This window comes from Dermacentor andersoni, chromosome 8 (assembly GCF_023375885.2).
Source record: "Dermacentor andersoni chromosome 8, qqDerAnde1_hic_scaffold, whole genome shotgun sequence".
Classification (NCBI taxonomy): Eukaryota; Metazoa; Arthropoda; class Arachnida; order Ixodida; family Ixodidae; genus Dermacentor; species Dermacentor andersoni.
This window is the reverse complement of record NC_092821.1, coordinates 128,681,413-128,702,348: the sequence shown is the minus strand read 5'-3', so window position 1 is coordinate 128,702,348 and position 20,936 is coordinate 128,681,413. Positions and strand designations below refer to the sequence as shown.

The 20,936-nt window shown below is 44.8% G+C and overlaps 1 protein-coding gene and 1 long non-coding RNA gene across 2 annotated transcripts; one reads left to right on the top strand and one right to left on the bottom strand.

Annotated features, from left to right (window-relative positions):
• Positions 1–708: 708 nt before the first annotated feature.
• LOC126525634 (uncharacterized) lies at positions 709–6,952 on the bottom strand. The gene is made up of 3 exons (XR_011896133.1): positions 6,651–6,952; positions 2,476–2,596; positions 709–1,490 (listed from the first exon to the last, which is right to left on the bottom strand). It is a non-coding gene; the product is annotated as an uncharacterized lncRNA (long non-coding RNA).
• Positions 6,953–13,956: 7,004 nt separating this feature from the next.
• LOC126525633 (complement inhibitor CirpT1-like) lies at positions 13,957–19,457 on the top strand. The gene is made up of 3 exons (XM_050173561.3): positions 13,957–14,151; positions 18,448–18,559; positions 19,333–19,457. The coding sequence occupies exons 1-3, from the start codon at positions 14,040–14,042 to the stop codon at positions 19,436–19,438; spliced, it is 330 nt and encodes a 109-aa protein (XP_050029518.1). The 5' UTR covers positions 13,957–14,039; the 3' UTR covers positions 19,439–19,457.
• The last annotated feature ends 1,479 nt before the right edge of the window (positions 19,458–20,936 follow it).

Sequence of the window (20,936 nt, the reverse complement as noted above, 5' to 3'; positions counted from 1 at the left end):
CGATGGGGGCGAAATGCGAAAACACCCATGTACTTAGACTTAGGTGCACGTTAAAGAACCCCAGGTGGTCGAAATTTCCTGAGTCCTCCACTACGGCGTGCCTCATAATCAGAAAGTGGTTCTGGCACGTAAAACCCCATAATTTAATTTTAACATACGGTACAAAACGATAGCTATATACGCCCCCTAAAACCTGATACAATGGATGACAGTCTAGGTCGCGGCCAGCACCAGCAGGGATCGGAAACTATAGATGAGTGCCAACTCTGTAAAGAAGACTTTTAATCAAAACGTCTCCAAGTAGCAAGCTTGTGGTACAGACTTGCATAATATGTCGAAATGAAAACGTATAGAGTTGCGCTCAACTTTCGCATTGGGGAGTATCGTAATCGTCGGTGAATTTTCTGTTCTTCCTTTGTGATAACTGCATTCGTAAGGCGAATCAATTCACCCCTCTTCAAAGAAGGAGGCACAGCAAATTGCTGCGAAGGCAAAAACTCAGGTAGTGGTCAATTTGCTCATCAAATTTGCATAGTTGAGCGAACTGAGTGACTCCACTCGCACTGAGAAATGAGATTTACCATACCTTCTTTTTTTTCTTTTTATCAAATTTATCAACTCACAAAGTCACGTCGATGTGTAGCTTATATACCATTGTGTGGTTAGCGCTCTAGCGCTGTTCAAACTGTTTGCAGAAAGGCACAAAAGTCGAACAAAAATAGTTTATTGCTGCTCAAAGCTATTTGCAGAAAGATACAAAAGTCGAATAAAAATAGTTTATTGGTATCCTTTGCTTATAATTTATAGTAAGGGCGCTCGTTTTCTGCATGACTACAAACACTTCTCTGTGGCTGCATGCTTGAACTTTCTGCTACTGATGACCTGAAGCAAAGTACGGGCAGACACAGACGGGCAGTAACACAAGCGACTTTTGACTAACAGTACAAGCCATGGCGCAATCTCTCCAACACAAGACTGCACTCAAGACTGGGATTCAAGTATGCTGATATGTTCACTAGGATTCATCGCAGCACTATTCTTGTCGTCATCATCATTCCCCATCCCTCTTTCGTGGTCTTTTCCCCTTTCCCAGCGCAGAGCTTAGCAGGTTAGATTAGCTCAGACCGAATTCGTACAAATCAAATTCCTCCTCTTCCTTTAAATGGCGTATTTCGGCACCTTCGCAGCTCTGGTGCACGTAACCGCAATTTTTGTGTCAAAAAAGTTTAAGCTTTAAATGTGCACCAAAGTAGGTCTATGCTAAGCGCATGACTACATGTGACGAAGTTCGTGCTTAGCTAAAAATCTTCTAACCGAAAAAAAAGAACCAAAGCCACAGGTGGCTTTCTCGACTCTCCTCTTATCATTTATCAAGTGACTATTATTATGTGAGGTGCAGTCAGTTGCACACAATCTTGACGCAGCATTCCGGATAGACGCCAGTGCCTTTGACAGTAACACAACCTGGACCTGGACGGACGACGCCGCAACTGCAAAGAAAAGCAAGAATGTTAACAATGCAGCCACAAATAGGATGGACTTACTAGCGTAAGGGGACACTGTGCTTCTGCAAACGCCTCATTTTTGGTGCTTTGGCACAAGCAGAAATCATCTGCTTAGCGCCAGTTTAGAGAAACACGTCCTCAAAGTCTCTGGCTAAGTGCATTGCTGTTCTAAGTAACACTCCGCAGCGCTTGATCTCTGGAGAGGGCCTATAAGTGCGAACTGGAACCTCAATGTACTTCGCCACATATTTCTTAAGAACTGAATTAGTTTGGGAATTTTGCTCAGCATACATGCCATTTCATTATTACGCAGGTTCATTTACGCGATTGAAACACGTGTTTTAATGTGAATAATTAGCACTAACTACAGAATAAGGGACAAGTTACAAATTTGGGCCACACTGGCCCCACATTGGGCGACCTTGGGCCAGCATTGGGTGGGCAACGTCTCCACTTCTAATGCAAGCTGAGCTGTTAGTAGTCCCGTCATCACCTTATGGCAGTGGCAACGTACGGCAATGCAAAGATTGACGCCCGCTCCCCCCCACCTCTCCTGCTTTATCAATCACTTCCGAAGGCGGAACGCTGTGCATGCTTATAAGAAATAACCCCAAATGTTCGTCACCTTGTGTGGAAATACGAAGGACTCTATACATTAGGGGAAATGTAGTGGCCTACGGAGGGCTCGTCATTTGAGGACTCGGTGCAACCATAGGCTACCATCGAACATTCAGTTTACAATTGAGCGTAGCATGTGAAGCCTCCAATGTGGTCCACACTAAGCTGCCTTCACCTTACCCACTTTCCCGGAAGGAGCCAGAGTCATTATTCAAATACAATGTTGTTTCTCTCTCTGTCTCTAATAGCGAAAATAAATGAGAGATAAGCATCTTTATTTGCCTAGTTCACTAAAAAATTGCATAGAGGGATGTAAGAGAAACTCAACATGAATGCACTGTGAGAAACGAACCCTGCTAGAACGACTTCACCGGCTTCTGCAGTTTTCAAGTGACAACTCCATTCCTCGCAGGGATGCTCCAGTTTCAGAGGCTCAGATTGTGATACTTCCGTCCCGTTGTGCTGGCATTTACCTTGGAAAAAATCGACGAGGAACGATGTCGTATAAATTAGCGCCTTACATATGCACATTTCGCGAAATAGCGATGATCGCGTTGTTATTAACGCATCACATCTTGGCCATGCACAGATTTACTTTCAATTTCATTTTTATTTTATTACCTTAAAGAGCCCTGATAAAAAGGGGCGTGACATAAGGCTTGGGCGCACACGTAGGGTGGTCCTTCGTTTTCGGGCAAAACCGGATAAGTGCTGATTTTTGCATCCCAAACAAAATTTCTAAAAATTAGGTTAAACCCGATTTCTCCTCGAAAGTAGTCTTTTCGTAAAGAATAATAATAAATGCGCGTGTTACAAAACTAATAAACGCTACCCACTTTTTATGAGCAAGTGGTCAAGATATATCATAGTATTATAAATATAAAGATACAGTGTATGCTACGCTCTTCCTGAAAATTTCCTAACACAAATAAAAACTATAATATAGTCAGTGCCTGTAGACTTTGTGTTAACGCAGGCATGTTGTTTTCTTTACTAGCCGCGTTTACATTAATACGACAATGCCGCATCGCATTGCAGTTCCCGCTCGTCGCATACACGTAAATGGCGTAATGCGCTGGGAAGCGAATTAACGCAGTGCTAGCGCTCTGGTATAGCAGCGACGTTGAGAGGATTTTACCCCATCTATGTTGCATACGAAGAAGGGTGGCTGATTCGTCTAGTTTTCATGCTAATAATTTTGTTTCAAGAACATAAGTTCATACCAGTAGAACAGGACGTCAACCGACGAAGACTAAAGGCCCGGCAGATCTTCGATTGACACAGAAATGTTCCCAATTTACGTGATAAAGTTACTCTACAAGGCCTTCTCTTAAGACAAATAAAATCATCACACCTTCTGCGAAGCATGTCCGCGCGCGCTAGTAGTAACACGTTTGTCTTCTGTGTTTCATGTGTGCACATGTCTCCTTTGAATTTCTTTTCTTAAAGGCATTTTATACCTCAGTGAGACATTGACATTGTTTATGACTATTTGGCGCCTTCACAGACTGTGTGACAGCAACTCCCACCCGAACAGTTCTCCATTGTTCATTATGTATTCGTTTGCTTTCTTTTCCTTCCTTTTCTTTCTTTCATGTCCCTATTCCTATTCACCAGTGTAGGGTACCAAACCGCAGACATGCTCTGGTTAACCTTCCTGTCATTTCTTTGCTTTTACTTAAGTCTCTATCTTCTTTGTTAAAAAAGTGCGGAAAGCAAGGAAGCTATCATCAAACACGTATCTGTTGTTTTAATGATGTGTTTCTCTTTTCAAATGCCTGACAATGAGGATTTGCTCGTCCCATGATTTGCGAGAAACTCTCTTTACTATTACTTTTTCTTGTTAATGACTTCGGTAGCTTCAATAGGACGTTTGTGTCCAAAAAAGAAGACCACTGCATTTGTTAAGCATTTCTTAAAGTCTCCATAACAATCCCGAATTCGGGCTTAAATAAGAAAACAAAATCGATACTTTCTCCCAAGTTTTCCTATTTAAAAATAAGGCCCAATTTTTAACACCCGAATTTTTAAAAAAGCATAAAACTCCAAGGACAAAGGACCTTACCCATACACTATACAAATACATTAGTAAAATATACATGAGCGATACATGCCCACTCGAGTTGTATTATGAACTTAAGTATAATGTGAGATGCAAACAGGTTATATACGTAAATACAATAATAAAACGGCTTCGATTCCCGCAACAAGAATGAATTTGTCTTTAACTGCAAAACCTCGTTTCTCAGAAATCCGTCGGGGTTTCTTTTGAAGCTCCGTGCTGCAATTAGCGTAGATAAGAATTTTCCCTTTCATGAATAAGACAGATATTCGAGAACGCAGGTGATTACTTAAATCGTCAAAAATGATGCCGGCCAGCCTATAATATATAGCAATGCGCTCGGTAAAGCCGTCCCAGTCGGTAGCTGCTCGGTAAAAGAAGGACGCTGAAAATGTCGTCGTATGGAGAAGTGGACGGCTAACATGAAAAGGCGTGACTAATGCTATTGGCTGTGCGCAACGGGGCAGAGATGTAGGGTGCGCGATTACGTGATGAAAAGTAGAACATAAAGAACAGTTCCGCACTAGTAATGCGGTGATGATGGGAAAGGAGTTGGATGTCAGATTGCGCATTTGTGGACATAGCACATATTATACGGCTGTGAGGAATGGGCTCACTGTGTAACAGTTTCTTCAAGAGCACGCTGTTATTAATTTTTGGACGCCTGCAGAACGTTTCACTACATTTGGGGAAAGTGTGCGTTTGTTAAATCGTTTACGGTTAGAGCTATTTTACATATCGAAAGAAACATTTTAAAATGCGTTGACTGTAACATCTTTGCGTGAATTTTCGCACGTATGCCGAAAAACATGCCTACTGGTAGTCTATTAACACTTAATTGCAAGAAAATGCATACAGATGTTTTAAGGGGGAGGTGGGTTGCGTTAGGGGAAGTCCTACAACAAAAACAACACATCTAAATGATTTCTTTCTGGTCTATTCATGATATATGTGTATTTCATGTATCACGGTATCTTCATCTTGAAAACAATGGTAAACTGTTAATGCTGCCTGTTGAGACACTGCGGCATAGTTGGGGTATCGTCGGCTGTCCACCAAATGAGGTCGGAAACACCTCACAAACTTCATTTTTCCGACATCATCCTATTACAGAAACTATCATTTGAGCGGTATCAACCCTATAGCAGCTGTGACCCGGCATCAGCGAGTGCTAGCATTAGTCACCTGTTAATCTTCATTGCATTCTGTGGAAACCTTTAAACCTCGCAAATACGTCTTACACGTGATTAGATGATAATCACAATGGTTAATATTACGTAACAAGGTATAAAGTGCCCTCCACTTGATTAATTCGGCTCACCCGATTGACACTCATTCTCTCCCTGGCCGGAACTACCAAAATAACTACATATAATACATTAAACCTAACTTGACAGTGTGCTATGAACACCCTGAAATAAAATGAAACAAGCAGACCCAACAAAAATTTGGGAATCTATGTGAGGCGAAGCATTGTGTAATGCTCGTGCCTAGGTTTGTCACTGTTTACAATTACGTTGGCGCACATCGTATGAAATGAGTGTAGGGGTTGCGTCTGTGAAGTTCACTCACATTCCAACGTATGCGATGGATCAGCGTAATTCATTTGCGCCCAAGTATGACTTTGCGTTTCGCAGCATAACGCTTATGCGCCTCTTCAGCGAGACGCCTCTTGGCTTTTACTTCCTCGTCAGATTGCACTCCGGTCTCATGACACGCACCCAATATTAACCCCCCCCCCCCATACAATGCGCGAGTAGGGCGCAGCTGTTCTCAATGATCACGTGATTTACTAGGTGAAGAAGCGGTGAAGAACGCGAAAGCCCGGGGAAGAGGCCAGTGATACTTCGCTTTGATATATTTGTGTCGTCCTACCACTTGCATCACTACGGCACATCCATTCTGCACGATTTGGCAAGAGTAGGCACGCACCCAGTTGCACAAACCGAGTTGCGCGTGCTCAGCGCTGTAGTGGTCGTTTAGAGCTTTGCACCATCTTGTCAATGGCACATCTATTCTTGGGAATTGGTCAAGAGTAGGTACATACCCAGTCACCAAGGTTGTCTACTGGGCCATCTAGACAGCAGCCAGCCAGCGATAAGTTGTCTATTCGGGGAAATACCCAGTGGTCCAAGTTTTCTATTATATTATTACGATATCATCGAGAGATGCTCAAGAGACCAGCCGCCGCGAGAACGACGATGAAGTGGGTCTGTGCCCTTGGCGCGATCAAGTGTCGGCCTGGCTGTCTGGCTCCAGTGTAAATAGCCTGTAAATAGCCTCTTTCGTCTGTGTCTTTCCACACGTAACAATATACTTGCCATGATAGCTGCCAGCACATGCACAGTGGCCCCAAGTTGTGCATACATATGCGCAAATATGTCCGGCGAGGAAACGACGACAAACGCCAAAGCCAGGGGAAGAGTAAAAGAAAGTTGCGCTCTAATAAAAAAAAATATACTCACCATCTTTTACGGGAACCCGTGCTCTGGCGAGGTACCCTTCGGACCGATGCCACTCGGAGACAATGATGATCGCTATGGAAACAAGAACGGTCGTGTGGACGCGCATGATGCCGATTCGATGCTGGCTAACTGCAGAGTGATTCTGGACTCCTCGAGTACCCTACTAATACGTCTAAGGTATCGGCTCCACGACGCTCGCGAAGCTCGATATTTTCTGAACGCCGCTGCAGGATATACGCTGTCAATGTTAACAGTTTTCCTCGATTCCTTGGCGCCGACGTTGCATGCGTATGCGTCGTCGCCTCACCAGACAAGTTCCAAAGTCAAGGCCTCTTTGGCTCGATCAAATAGCGGCGCTACCGCATAAACAAGGAAACCGCCGGTTGAGTTATGAGCCGCCATGGCATATCTTGACCACTTGCCGTGAGACTACAGGGTGTCGCGCATAAACAAAGACAAATTTAGCCTCAGGCGAGAGTTCCCCGCCATTATACACATACATAAATGAAGCCCTAATCTTTCTCCTCGGAAATATGCAACGCTGCAGAAGCTATAGCTAGATATTGCGCCTGCCAACTGCTTCTCAAGAAATCACACAGGTTTCTGCGTAATTGCAGCGGTTGGTAAATGATCAGCAAGGCACCGTCTGCAAACGCTGCAAGATGTTGTCCCGGGCCTTTCAGCAACTTATATTTTCTTTCGATTCTGAATTTAAGTGTTCGACGCATGTTAAGCTTTCAAAGCCCGCCCTTGACTACTTTCTGCGAATGTTTTGACGAGAAGGTTTTTGAGTGCTTCTTACGCGATGCATTTTGGACAGGACACATTCACTCTGATTTATATAACAACAGCGACTGTCTAAAAGAATTATTTTTATTCACTTTGCCGTTGCTGCTTCAGCAGCCAGCTGCCACAGCGGGGCAGCGTTCTTGGGTCTTTCTTTTTCTCTCTCTCTATCCTTTGGATATTCTGGACGTCCCCCTCATACAGATGGCTGAAGAGTGTTTACACGTCACCTCACGTAAAACGTCCAAAACGTAAGCGCGCATTATCAAAAAAATAAATAAACATTTTAAAACTAGAATAAAATTAGGAGGAATGATGCAGGATATGAATCGGCTCATCGCTAACAATCCCATTGGGACGCTGGGGCCCCAAGTTATAGAAATTCATAACACTACTTGATACTACAATTTCTTTCAAGTATCCCTTGCTATGATTTGTTCATTCCGCGGCAAAAAAAGAGCAAGAAATTTTGTTCTAGATGACGTAACTTTGTTGGAGCGAAGATGTTAAGGTATCCTTTGTGGTATCACTGCGTCATTCTGTAGAAAACAAGGCTAGCAGCCAACACGCTTGCAGTGGAAATAAGGATGAGGGTGCTGTCCTGTGTACGAGCTCTTCGGCAAGGTAGTCACCTCATAGTCCAATGGATGGCCATATCCAATGGCAGGAAAGCTAGCAGTGCATATATGAAAAATTACCATCGCATAACGTGACCAATCATCGCCACAAAAACTACAATGGAGAAGCTAAACACCTAATCAAAAGTACATACCAATCTACCATACAATCTTTTGATATAGATTTCATTTAGGTGCATAATCATCTGACTTAAATGTGCAATTGGCGAAAAAACAATTTCTGCATTTTTATCTCACACAGGAATATTTAACAAGGTATGCAGGCCTATGAGTAAAACATGTCCAATGGTGCGGCATCCCACGGTGCAACAACATATCGCATAATGTGAAAATTTATCTCAAACTTGTTTAGCAATCTACCCTGGAGAACATCCCAAAATAGAACGGCATCTTTTCAGTTAATAAAGTAGTGTTCAATAGTTTCAGGCGTCTTACAGAGGTGACAGCTAACAGGTGAAAGTAATTTTTTGTCTTTGTTTGAGGCCGTGTTCTAACCGGAAAAGTTTCAGTATGGAACCTGAAAAAGAAAAAAATTTTGTGGAAGCTTCTGCGGCGACTGTCCCCTCCACTTCCCCCATCCCATTCGCTTTTCTTTTGGCGGGAGGGGGGGGGGAGGTATTTGTGCACTATGCTTAGCTGTGGTAGTGTTAGCCAGCGCCGCTCGTGACAACTACGGTGAATATGAAATATCCTAGGAAGCGTCACGTATTTCGTGAGCTTTATACAGCAGGCAAGGCATCACCTAGAGATACCCAGGCTGCCGGAGTCGAGACCATCGTTACGCAATAAACGAGGTATATCAGGGGAACAGAGGGGCTACCTTCTAAAGATGACGTCTTTCTTGGCGAGTTGCCCCCACTTTTCCGCATCGGGTTTGTGTTTCTATGTTTCGTGGGCCGATCCCGAAGTTAGTGCAGTGTAAAACTGAGGGCCGATACCCGCGGTACCAGCGGTACCGATAGTATTGGTAACGATGGTAACGTTCGTGCGTTTCCAGTGGTAGGGGTAGTAAGAACACGTTCTCGCATCCTTTCCTCGTAAGAGCTATCGTTTTGAGGCGCTGTCGTTGAAACGCTGCGTTTTTGGTCGGGGACGCAGACGCTGTCGTTTAAGACGCTGCGAGCCTTTCAGAATGAGTTATATGGTGCATACATTTTGTTCTCAGCCCCAACTAGCTCAGGAAGACATCAGCGTCAAGTTGAGGTTCAATCGCCTTCCACCATTTTAAAGCTAAGCTGTCCTTCGAGCCAACCCGGACTATCCTTACTGCGGCTACCACGTGCTGCTGCTGATGATGATCGTCGTCATCGTCATTATTATTATTATTATTATTATTATTATTATTATTATTATTATTATTATTATTATTATTATTATTGTCGTGTGTTATCGCCGAATAGCTCACACTCGGCTGCGGGAAGGCGGCGCCATCTAGGAGCGATGGCTCACGCTACTTCGCCCACAGCACTAGAAGGTAGAGGGGTGATGCAAGCCTGCGCGTGCGACTCGTTGGCCACTGGTGGAGAGGGCGAAGGGGCCGCAACGCGGAGAGCCGCGATGAGACGGGAGAGAGCTAAGGCACCGGAGGAGATGGGTTCACGTTGCGAATGCGTTGCGCCTGCTGGTAACCGCCTGGACGGTCGCATTTGCGCCTCCAAGGGAAGGTCGGGTACCCCAAACAAACGGCGCAGAATGCCACCTTGCCTCTTTTGAACCCCTACATGGCTGGTTATGTTGAAAGGTGCATTGCATTGCAGAGCTTCTAGTTCGGAGCATCATTGATCTAGATGAGAAAGTGCGCGTGAGCTCTGCCTCGTAAGCTTCGCGGTGTGTGGATTCCAACAGGCCATGTTAGATGTGCTGCGTCTTTTTGTATTGAACACCCAATAAAGAAAACAGAAAACCATATGCTGAATGTTGCATAAATGGGAGCGACAGATGCAAATTGTAACACAACCCTTCTTGCAAAACCACTGACCAATCTCAGCTCGAATACCACACAAAACTACCATATTGTATGAAATTCAAAGCTACGTTTTCAGACATCACTTACCCAGATTCGCCAACAATAAATCCTAAGTGAATGTCGTAGGCGGCGATGCCAATAAAAGCATACCGATTCCACTGCAACGAAGTGACAGCCTACAGCACAACTCAAAACACAGACTAGACTGCAATGAAGCTATGGCGCCATCTGTCGTTACTAGACTACTTTACTAACCTATTGTAGTAACGTTGGTCATGGCTACGGTGAACACCGTGTTTTCACCGTAGCCGTGACAGACGGCGCCACCGTTTCGTTGTAGCATAATTGAAAACTTTTTGAGTGGCATCATCGCAGACGACACCCACTTCGGTTACATCGCTAACAAAACTGGCAAGTAACGCCAACAAGTTAACTAATGGCCACAAGCAAACTGAACTATAGTCAAAGCGGTACCTATGTTTGAAATTTAAGTGAATATCAGCTAATTGTTTCGCAGGAAGAGTCATGTATAGCTGGCGCTCTTAGTTAAGCAACATTGAGTATGTGCGAAATCACATACGCGTATATATAGTATAACATATCGAGGGGGGGCTTGTAAAAATTCAGGGCTGCAGTGAAATTGCACTCTTATATAGAGCATAGGGCTTAAAATGGCAACACAACCACAATGCACCCCCTTCCACACACACACACACACACACACACACACACACACACACACACACACACACACACACACACACACACACACACACACACACACACACACACACACACACACACACACACACACACACACACACACACACACACACACGCACGCACGCACGCACGCACACACACACGCACGCACGCACACACACACGCGCGCGCACGCGCACGCACGCGCACGCACGCACGCACGCACGCACGCACGCACGGCCCCAAGGAAAAGACCATTCGTTCATGTGTGCGTAAACTAGGCCTTACGAACCGATGTTTGCACACTAAGAGCTTATTAACAGGCAGCCCACTTCAAGAGTATGCTGGCCAGTTGCCAACGATTCAGCGAAAGGAGCCAGCGAGATCGTGAAGAAGAAAATGAGGACGGTGCGTATAGAGAGGGTGCAGCTCAATACTAAATGCATGCATGGCACGAAGTCGGGATACCTTGGCTTACGAACTAACGAGATAGGCTAGCGCGTTCAAGTAGCTCGCCGTCTAGGGACAGTTAAGTCCGTCCGCTCCTCAAGGTCATTTCTATCTTCTTTCTCAGCACTGCGCATACAAGCACATTTAATCAGCGTGGATAACTGTTGTGAATCTCTTCGGGAGTCAACCAAGACCTTGCCCTCGACAGCAATTCAGGACAAAATATACTGAGACCCATTTGCCGCTCTCGTGGCTCCGCTATCTCATTCAAAATTCTCACCAGTTGTCGCTCACCGAAAAATGAACAAAAAATGGGAAAGCATAAAACTACAGATAAAAAATCAATGAAGTTCTTTTATTATTATTATTTGTTGCTTTATGTCCAAACAGATGTGACTGAGGACAGGTAGCCGCGTAAATTCGCCGATTTTACTGCAGCACAAATCACGGCTTCCTTTACTTCGCGGCAACTCGCTCTAATAATATACAGCCTGCATCCATACAAACGAAAACGCTCGTAGCATAAAAAGGGGGGGGGGGGGAGGGGGCGTACGACACGTTCTCAATAGCTGCGTCCATGAATGCTCACGCCACTCATCCCGAACGCTTGAATGCGTGTCAGCACAATATAAACGGCAACCCGGAGTCTGTTGAGGCAACTGGCAGCCTGGCATATCTGCCACTTCTCGGTCGCAGAGATACGGTGCAGCAAGTCGGGTTGTTGTGTTCGTCGTGGAACTAGGTTGGAAAGCTGCTTCAGCTAACACAAACATAGTCAGAATTCACAAAGAGTTTTGTTCTTATAAGTGTTCTCTGCCTCTGGCAAGCATCCTTCGCTAATAATACGTCCAGCATCATTACTGGCTGTCATATGCCCTTATGAACATTTCTAGCATAAAAACTTTCTTTTTCTTTTTGTGAGTGCGAGCCTCACTTCTTATCGGCTTCCGCCTTCACTGTCCTGACTGGCTGCAGCCGACAGGCACACGATTTCTGCCAGGGCCATAAGGCCATAACACCGGCAGTTTTTTCAGCGACTCTCGCCACTTCCCAGATCGTGAAGCCCGTCCATTTGCCCCGCAATTCACGCTGCTCGAGTCAAAGCCACCTAAGAGCAACTAGACTCATAGGTCTCACAAGAGGGACAGAAATTTCCGTCGGCAAAGAAAGTGGTTCTAACAGCGACTGTCAGTCAATGTGCGCAGAGATACTTAATTAGAGAGTTCTATGGTGCCCAAGCACTGGGTAATGCAAACCACCGGGCGTACAAAAGAAAGCAAAGGGCCTACGATAGATTTAGGGCGCCCAACGCAACCTAAAACTCTCTAGTAGAGAGTTTCAGATTAGGGTGCCTATAGGCGTTTGGGTACTCGAACCGCCGGGCGTGCAAAATAACGCAAAAGGCCTACGACAGAGTTTAGGGCACCCGAAGCATTAGGGTTCCCAGGCACTGAAAGACGCAAACCCACCTGGCGTACAGAAAGAGGCAAGGCGAGCACTAAAGAGTGCGTAGGTCCCACAATGGAGTCCCACTTCCTTCTTTCTTCCTCTTCTATTTTCTTTTTCCCCTCCTATTTCTGTTTAAGTTATATGAATCCTATAAAAGAGAATGGAACCTATCCCAAAGGTAGGCATAGCTTATGAGCAAATACCACCTGTTGATAACCCAAGGTCGCCAGCCTCTGCACCCAAACCATAGCAACTTTGCAGAAACTCATTTATAATGAAACGCAAAGCAATCGAACATAGGGATCAATTCTTCACATGCGACGAGAGGGCGATGAAAGACTGGTGCCGATTCGGGCTTTCTTATCAGGCTATGTCTCCGCAGGAACCGATCCAAGATCACATTATCAGTCAATGCACTGATCACAATCTTCCCATTCTCATACTCTCGATACATACTGTCGCTCACATAACAAGATACTATACGTGCGCTTTACGTCGCCTAATCTTGTGTAGGATATAAATATTGCGTGTCTCGTATTTTTTCTCTTTTGCAAGTCACTGCACGAATACTTCTAGGTTCGTGTTTTTCTTTTTCTCTGTTTTCTTTTTTTTTTTTTTGCACATCACTGTCCTTGTTTCAGTTTGTGACGGTGTGTTCATCGTATGCGCTTACGCTCGTACTTCATTTACGAATCCCGGCTGTTTGAAGGCTAGACATTATATATCCCGCAAGACTCTAGCCTTTACACGTGTGCATTCTCAAGCCTCCGCTGGTGCGAAAGAGAAAGAAGGAAAGGTATATGTCCAGTCTTTTGCCTTACACGTGAAGAATGGCGAAAGGGAGGGAGTGAGAGAAGACAGAAGTTAGATTAATCACGTGTACTAGACAGGCCGCAGCGATCCTATATGCTCCGACACTTAACGGGCTGTAGAAGCGCAGTTGTGTCTGATAAGTCGAAACGGCTGGCTGCCTAAGTTGCAAAAGCTGTTTAGCGCAGCCTATCGTCTATAATGGACTGATCGTCTCCCAACAAAATGATCCGTTAAAGCAACACCCGTTCTTCATTGCGAGTGCAAACGGTGCGAATAAATCAAGCGCTGTTTAATTGGGCTCTGCTTTTCACAACGCTGTACGCATCTGCACGGAGTACACGACAAGACGACTTCGCGGGCGCTGGGCTAAAAAGAAGGCGACGATGCTGGCGTGCCGTAGACGTGGCGTACCGTATACGTTGTTGGTTCTGAGAAATAGTCAGGGAAGACGAGATTTAAACTCGCTCGTACCTCAACCGAGCGGAAGAAAGCGAGGCGCCCGCGAACAGGCATGCGCGAGCACGCGATTCAGTGCGCAGTCGTCGGGGCTGGCAAGAAACTATTCAGCAGCTGGCGGCTGCAGAGATGCTACTCCAGGCCACGGACGTGATTTTGGTCGCGGCCACGGCGGGTTTCCTCTTTTGCTGGCCGGTCAACTCAGCCGACATGGGATGGGACGCGGTGACCGTTAAGAACGGTGAGTTAAGGTTGTTGTTGTTGTTGTTGTTGTTGTTGTTGTTGTTGTTGTTGTTGCGTGCCCCTTAGTTCTTTCCTGTTCCAAGCGCTGTCGTCTGGTCGGCCAGTGAAGCCGAAATCCTCGAGGGGTATCGAAATCGCGACGAGTGACGTTGTGGCGGTTGTTGAACTGATTGTTGCTGTCCTTGTCGCTTATTAGTATACCTTGTTTCTGTTGTAAGCCTTAATTGTAGCCTGGCCGCCGCCGGAGGGGACGACATGAGCTGGCTTGTAGCGACTCGACGGAAATTCACGTTGTTGTCATTGCACTGACTGTTGTTGCCGTTGCTGCTTGTTCGTTGTCGCTGTTTCTTTAGCAACTACATGTTGTCGTCTCATCGGTAATCTAGAAGCTGACATGGGATGCTTGCGTCGACTGTTCAGAACGCCGAGTGACATCTTCACTTCACTTCACTTTATTACCTTAAAGGCCCCCGGGGTTGGGGGTGTTACATAAGGGGTGGGTTACATGTATAAATCATAATAAACAAAGAAAACACGTAATGAACATAAATTATTCGCTGTTAAATATAGTAGTTATACAATTCAGAAATTTGGATGTACAGATGATTGCGGCGATGTCGTGTGGAAGGCCGTTCCAGTCCGGGGCTGAGTGTGGAAAAAATGAAGATGCGAAAGTAGCAGTGCGCGTACGAAGCCGTGCAACTTGAAGGGGATGACCAATGCGGGGGGAGATACGTGCCGGCGGATTGATGTAGGGCGGATGACGAAGTGAGCTGTAATAAAGTTTATGAAACAAGCACATACTAGTAATACGACGTCTACAAGCTAGAGATGTTAAACCTGCCTCTGCTTTTAATGATGATATACTAACGTTATATGAATAGCATGAATATATGAATCTTGTGGCTCGACTTTCTGCTGATTCTAGGGAAATTGTTAGATAATTTTGGTTAGGGCTCCAAATAGCAGAGGCGTATTCTAATTTAGGACGGACAAGTGATTTGTAGGCAAGTAGTTTTACGTTTTGTGGGGCATGTCGTAGATGACGTTTTAAGAATCCAAGGGTTCTGTTAGCGGATGATATGATTTTTGTGACATGTGCGTTCCAGGTTAGATCATTGGACAATGTTACACCGAGGTATTTATAAGTGTGAGTTAATTCTACCGTGGCGTGCGAGATTTAGTATGAGAAGAGGAGAGGATTACGTTTTCGGTTAAAAGACACGAGTTTACATTTATTGGGGTTTAGTTCCATGAGCCATTGGTTACACCAGTCCTGTACGCTGTTTAAGTCATTCTGGAGGGCGAGCTGATCAGAGGTGTTATTGATTGTGCGATAGATGACACAGTCGTCGGCGAAAATACGGATGTTACAAGAGACATGCGTTGGTAGGTCATTAATGTATATTAAAAATAATAGCGGGCCAAGGACTGATCCTCGTTACGGGAAGAGGACTAGAGGCTTGATTATTAACGTAAACATACTGGGTGCGGTTAGCAAGGAATTCACTTATCCACTGTAAAATGTTTGGATGAAGGTTTAACCATGAAAGTTTTAGTAGCAAGCGTTGGTGGGGTACTTTGTCAAACGCTTTCGCGAAGTCCAGGAATATTGCATCAGTTTGAAGGTTACAGTCAAGGTTCATATGCAAGTCATGGATGAAAATAGCCACTTGTGTATCACAGGATAGGTTTTTACGGAAGCCATGTTGAGCAGGATGAAAAAAATTAATAGAGTCAAGAAAATTCATTATGTGGGAATAAATGACATGTTCCATGATTTTGCACGGCACGCTTGTTAAAGAGATGGGGTGGTAGTTAAGGGGTGATTCTTTGTTACCTGATTTGAAGACCGGAACAACCTTCCCCACCTTCCAATCGCTGGGAATGCTACCTGTGGAAAGTGATTGTGCAAAAAGTTTTGATAGATACGGTGCGGAAGCATGGCCAGTATTTTTGAGGAACTTGGGGGTGATTTCATCAGCACCCGCTGAAGATGACATCTTGATATTTTCTATAATACATATAATGCCGTGCGCAGAAAACGTGATTGAAGGCATAGGCAAACTTAGGTTGGTAGTTGCGGTAGAAAGTGGCATATCGATTTCGTGTGTGAAGACGGATGAGAAAGTGGTGTTAAAAATATTTGCACAGTCGATGTCACTTGTCATCTCGCCAAGTGGGTTAGCTAGTGTGATGATCGGAGCCTGTTGAGGACTTAGTACTTTCCCGAACTTCCTCGGGTTACTTGTTAGGATCTTGGGGAGGTCAGTTTGGAAAAAATCGCGTTTGGCATTACGGATAGATTGCACGTATGTTGATTCGGCTGTGTAATATTTCTCCCAGGCGCATGCGCTTGGGTTGCGTTTTGCTGCACGGAAAAGTCTCTTTTTTTTTGTTCTCGAGTGTCTTCAAGAACTTTGAAAACCATGGTTTGTTGTGACTTGCACGAAATGTGATGGTGGGAATAAACTTCGCGGTGAGTTCGGCAATTTTAGTTTTGAAAGTGAGCCAATAATCCTCCAGGGATCGATCATCGAAACCCGTCTCAAAGTTTGGAAATGACGCCGTCAGGTGATTATTAATTTCTTCGTAATTCCCTCTGTCATAGAGGCGAATTGTTTTGTGGAAAGTTTGACGCGATTCAGTTTGACACATCGCTGTTGCTGTAGTTATTTGGAGACGTCATTTTCGTTATTAGCTAGCGCTTGCTTGGTGATGATGTAGCTCTTGCCGTCCAGCCGGCCAGCGAAGCCCCCAGAGGTAGGAGGTGTCATTGTTCATATGCAAGTGATTAGTAGGCCGCCGCCGGAGAGGACGACATGAGCTGGGTTGTAGCGACTCGGCTTTCTTCCGTACTGTATTCAGTACGATACCAGTTCTGAAATGCCAGTGACATTGTCGTCATAGCTGTCACTGCCATCACTGCTGTTGTCGTCGTTGTTGCGTGCCCATTTCAGTCACTTCTTTTGTAATTGTAGACTTCCGACCCGTAAGGAGAATCGACATGTGATGGGACTGCCCAGAACCGCAAGTGACAACGCCGTTGTTGCTGCTATAGTTATTGTTTTTGTCGTTACTGGCCATGTTGGTGACGCGGCTATAGTTGTAGTTGTTGCCTTTTTGCTGGTCAGTGGCCTTGGATGCGGTGAAAGCTTACGGCAACCTGTAATATAGTACTTAATGTTGCCTCGGTCATAATTGTCCCATTCCCTGGCTAAACCCTCCGTATTTTCAATACAGAGCTTTTCTTTCTCTTTCTCTCGCTCTCTCTCATTCATAACAGTTATCGACATTGCTGTTGTTGCTGCTGGCATCGTCGTTGCTGTTTCATTGTCGTCTGGCCGGCCAGACAGCACGGTGCTTTCCTTTCTTTTGTTATTGCTGTTCATTTCACTTTTGTTTTCAACGCTGTTCTTTAAATCGTAGCGTCTGAGTAACTACGGCGTAGGCCTCACCAATGGGCTTAGTATTACGAAAATACCTAGCGTGTTTTCGTAGGCTACAATGTATTCTATTGACGTGAGGCAGATGTTCAAATTCCTCTTCAACTGTATTAGCTAATGAAGTGGACGTTTCCTCGCGTATTATGAGGAAATACAACTATAGTGATGGACTTCGATTTCATGTTAAAGGGTTGAAAATTGAGCTTGTTGGTACGAGGGCGAATCACAAAGTCATGGCCCCTATTTTTTATTAGCCTAAGTAAGGTATATACAGGTAATTACAAATGTATGTACTATTATTCTACGTAGCTTACACTATTTTCCCACATAGTTCCCACACCAGTTCAGACATTTGTCCCATCGCAGCACTAAATTTGAGATGCCCCTGGGGTTGAATTCGTCCTAACGTGACCTCCCCGAACGCTCATCGTCATGCAAGTCTTCACAGCCTTTCGCGAACTCACAACACCACGACCTCACACTCCTCAAAGCGGGAAACCTTTCCCCATATACGTGGGCCGCATTTCCCTGTCGATTTCGATGGGCGTTCATTCCTTGCTCCACAGAAACCGAGTCACAGCTCACAGTCACAGCTCCTAATTTCGTAATTGTAGCATGTGCTCCAAAGTGATTAGCTATATTTGCGAGCTCACCATTCTAATGAGGCATGACAAACACAATACCCTTTCCTGCTCTGTCATGTTCTTACTTCCAACTGATACAAGCACGCCGTACCGTTAACGTTTTGTAGCACCGATGCTACATCAACAATAAGCTAGCGCCTTGGAAGTCTACTTTCACAATGTAACTTGCGCGGATTCTTAAAATCGCTTCTTTCTCCAATTCAGGAAAGTGCCAGTACAAGGGCAGGGAAATTCAGCGGGGTAGTCACGTGGACGTGGAGCACCCTTGCGAACGCTGGAAATGTGAAGTCACTGAGAACCTGGTGCTGTTCTTGGGGTACGTCAGCCTTTACCTGGACTCGGATCCGTTCTTGAATATTGCTACGCTTAAGAAGAAGCTGTACCTCGGGAACAAGTTCGATTTCCCTGTTGAAAGACATGTAAGAAGCCGAGGTGCTTTTATGACACAATCGGTGGATAGATTTGAATGATGTGTGTTGCAATTGAGAAAGAATTTTTTTTTATTGCTGGAAAACGACGTTTGCGTGTCTAACTCGGCACCAAAACAGATATCACAGTTTTATAAAGTGCATACGCTAAAGTATCTCAAGTGGACAAATATAATATGTATGTTGATAACTTTCATGAAATTGTTAAAGCATTTACTAAGATATTGCACATGTCCTACGCATAAATTCGCGGTACATTTCAGTTTGCTGAAATGCGTTAATTTTGTACGCTTTCGGCGCATTAATAGAGTAAGCTTACAAAATTATGATATCGCCTGTATTGCTGACTTAGAGTTGTAAACTTGATAATGAGCTTCCTTATTTTAATTTCGCTGTTTTCAACAATTTCTGCAAAAAGAATTCAGTCAGACATCTTTTATATATATATATATATTTGCCTGTCTTTTCTGGGTAAGATTTACGAAACAAACATTTCTCACTAAATAACAGTATTCAGGTCAGAAAGGGCAACATTTTAGGTATTCGACGTAACTTCGCAAGCCACCATTTCTAAATAATTCGTAGTACTCAAAAAGTTCGCTGTTCGAAGAGTCGCACTGACAACCTTTCGAGGCAGCCTCACTGGTCAATCACCCTGCAGGTGCGGCTTTTCACAAGTGCAGGCGCCATGTAAGGTCGTCAACGGAAGCGGGGTGTACCCGAAGTGCTGTCCCAAACCGGTGTGCCCAAGTCATCATGGCCGGTGAATAAAGATGTACAAACGAACAGCTTCAAATAATTTGTTGTTCGGCGAGTTGGCGAATATTATCAAACAGTTTTTATAACTGCGCTAACAAACGACCACAGAGAAAGAGCACACAAGGACAGGCGCAGTCCTCGTGTCTCTTTCCCTCTGTGCCTCTCCTTGTGTGCTCTCTCTCTCTCTGTGGTCGTTTATTCGCGCAGTTATAAAAACTTTGTGCGAACAGCTTCAGTAAGCTGAATCGAACGCAGTACTCGGCAGATGTGTGACCAAAGTACAACGGAGCTTTAGCTTGTTCGTGAACGTGTTGTACTTTGCGTGACACCGGGCTACCGGTGACGTAAACACGAGCAGCCGCGTTCGTGGCGCCACCTCGTCGTGCACAGTTTGACCAGAGAGGACAGGGAGGTATAACTGCATTAATCTACTTTCCATATCCAGCAGCGCACAAACTGCCAATGACAACAGAAAGAAGATGAGGACAAATAAGCTCAGGTCTAACAAACACCGCGCTCAGCGTAGATTGCGGAGGCGTGCAGTATTATGAAGAATAAAGACATGTGTGTAAGGCCAACCTTCGGTTTCTTTATATTACGACGAGATCGCTTTTATTGGTCGTTCTTGAGTGCGTGAAGAGTATCACACACGTGACCCGCATCCTTTTTTTCTCAAAATTTATATATAGCCTGTTGCTTCCGAACAAAATTTCAGTTTTTATACCTGCGCTTGTACCGACTTCTTTGTGTTGTTGGCAGTTTCTGTGCTGCTCAATATGAAGTTTCCAACACGCTGGCCTTTTCTTAACTCTTTTAAATTCTACTTAGCTGCTAGTGTGAATTTCGGTAGCAAAATATTCGTTAAAACACATTTTTTTTTCTTCTACATGAACGCCCACGTAACACGGAGACATGCCTAGCACCCTGTGGTTGAACAAAGCGTATCAAGATGTCGCTACCAGCGTTGCTGCGATTCAGGTTGTTGGAATTCGCGTCTCTGGTAAGCAGTTATTCCGAGAGGGTTTATTGTTTATACTTTACATTTAAGCGCCTGCAAGCAGTTGTAAAGACTTGGCGACATGCCATTAGTACGTACAAGAGCATGAACATAGTAAACTATAAACACAGAACAGCATTTCCATCAATACCGCATGTTAAAGCAAATATGAAAGGCACGTGCTCCGGTCACGTGCTCCCCTCTCTTCCCTATCCACGGACCCAAATTTTTGTATATCAGAGTACGTGGAATAACGCGGCGTGCGACAACACTAGCCTGCCCAGCCACCTTCTCCCCGGTCAAGTGCATACGCTCCCCCTCTCCACGAAATGAATTCCTGGCTACGCCACTGCATTACCGACAAAGTAACTCTTTTTTTATTGTTTTGTTTATTTTGTGTTTGCATTCCATAACGCAGAGTAACGTGAGCTCCATTCCACGCTTTTCTATTGAAGCATTAACGTTTGTTAATGTGGTCGCTAGAACTTCCCCTACTGCAGCAAAAGAAA

Bases quoted from the DNA above. Each gene is read 5' to 3' on its own strand.
- LOC126525633 (XM_050173561.3), top strand. From the start codon at position 14,040: ATGCTACTCCAGGCCACGGACGTGATTTTGGTCGCGGCCACGGCGGGT. The intron at 14,152-18,447 runs GTGAGTTAAGGT...TCTCCAATTCAG, and splicing joins CGCGGTGACCGTTAAGAACG to GAAAGTGCCAGTACAAGGGC. The intron at 18,560-19,332 runs GTACGTCAGCCT...ATCACCCTGCAG, and splicing joins AACCTGGTGCTGTTCTTGGG to GTGCGGCTTTTCACAAGTGC.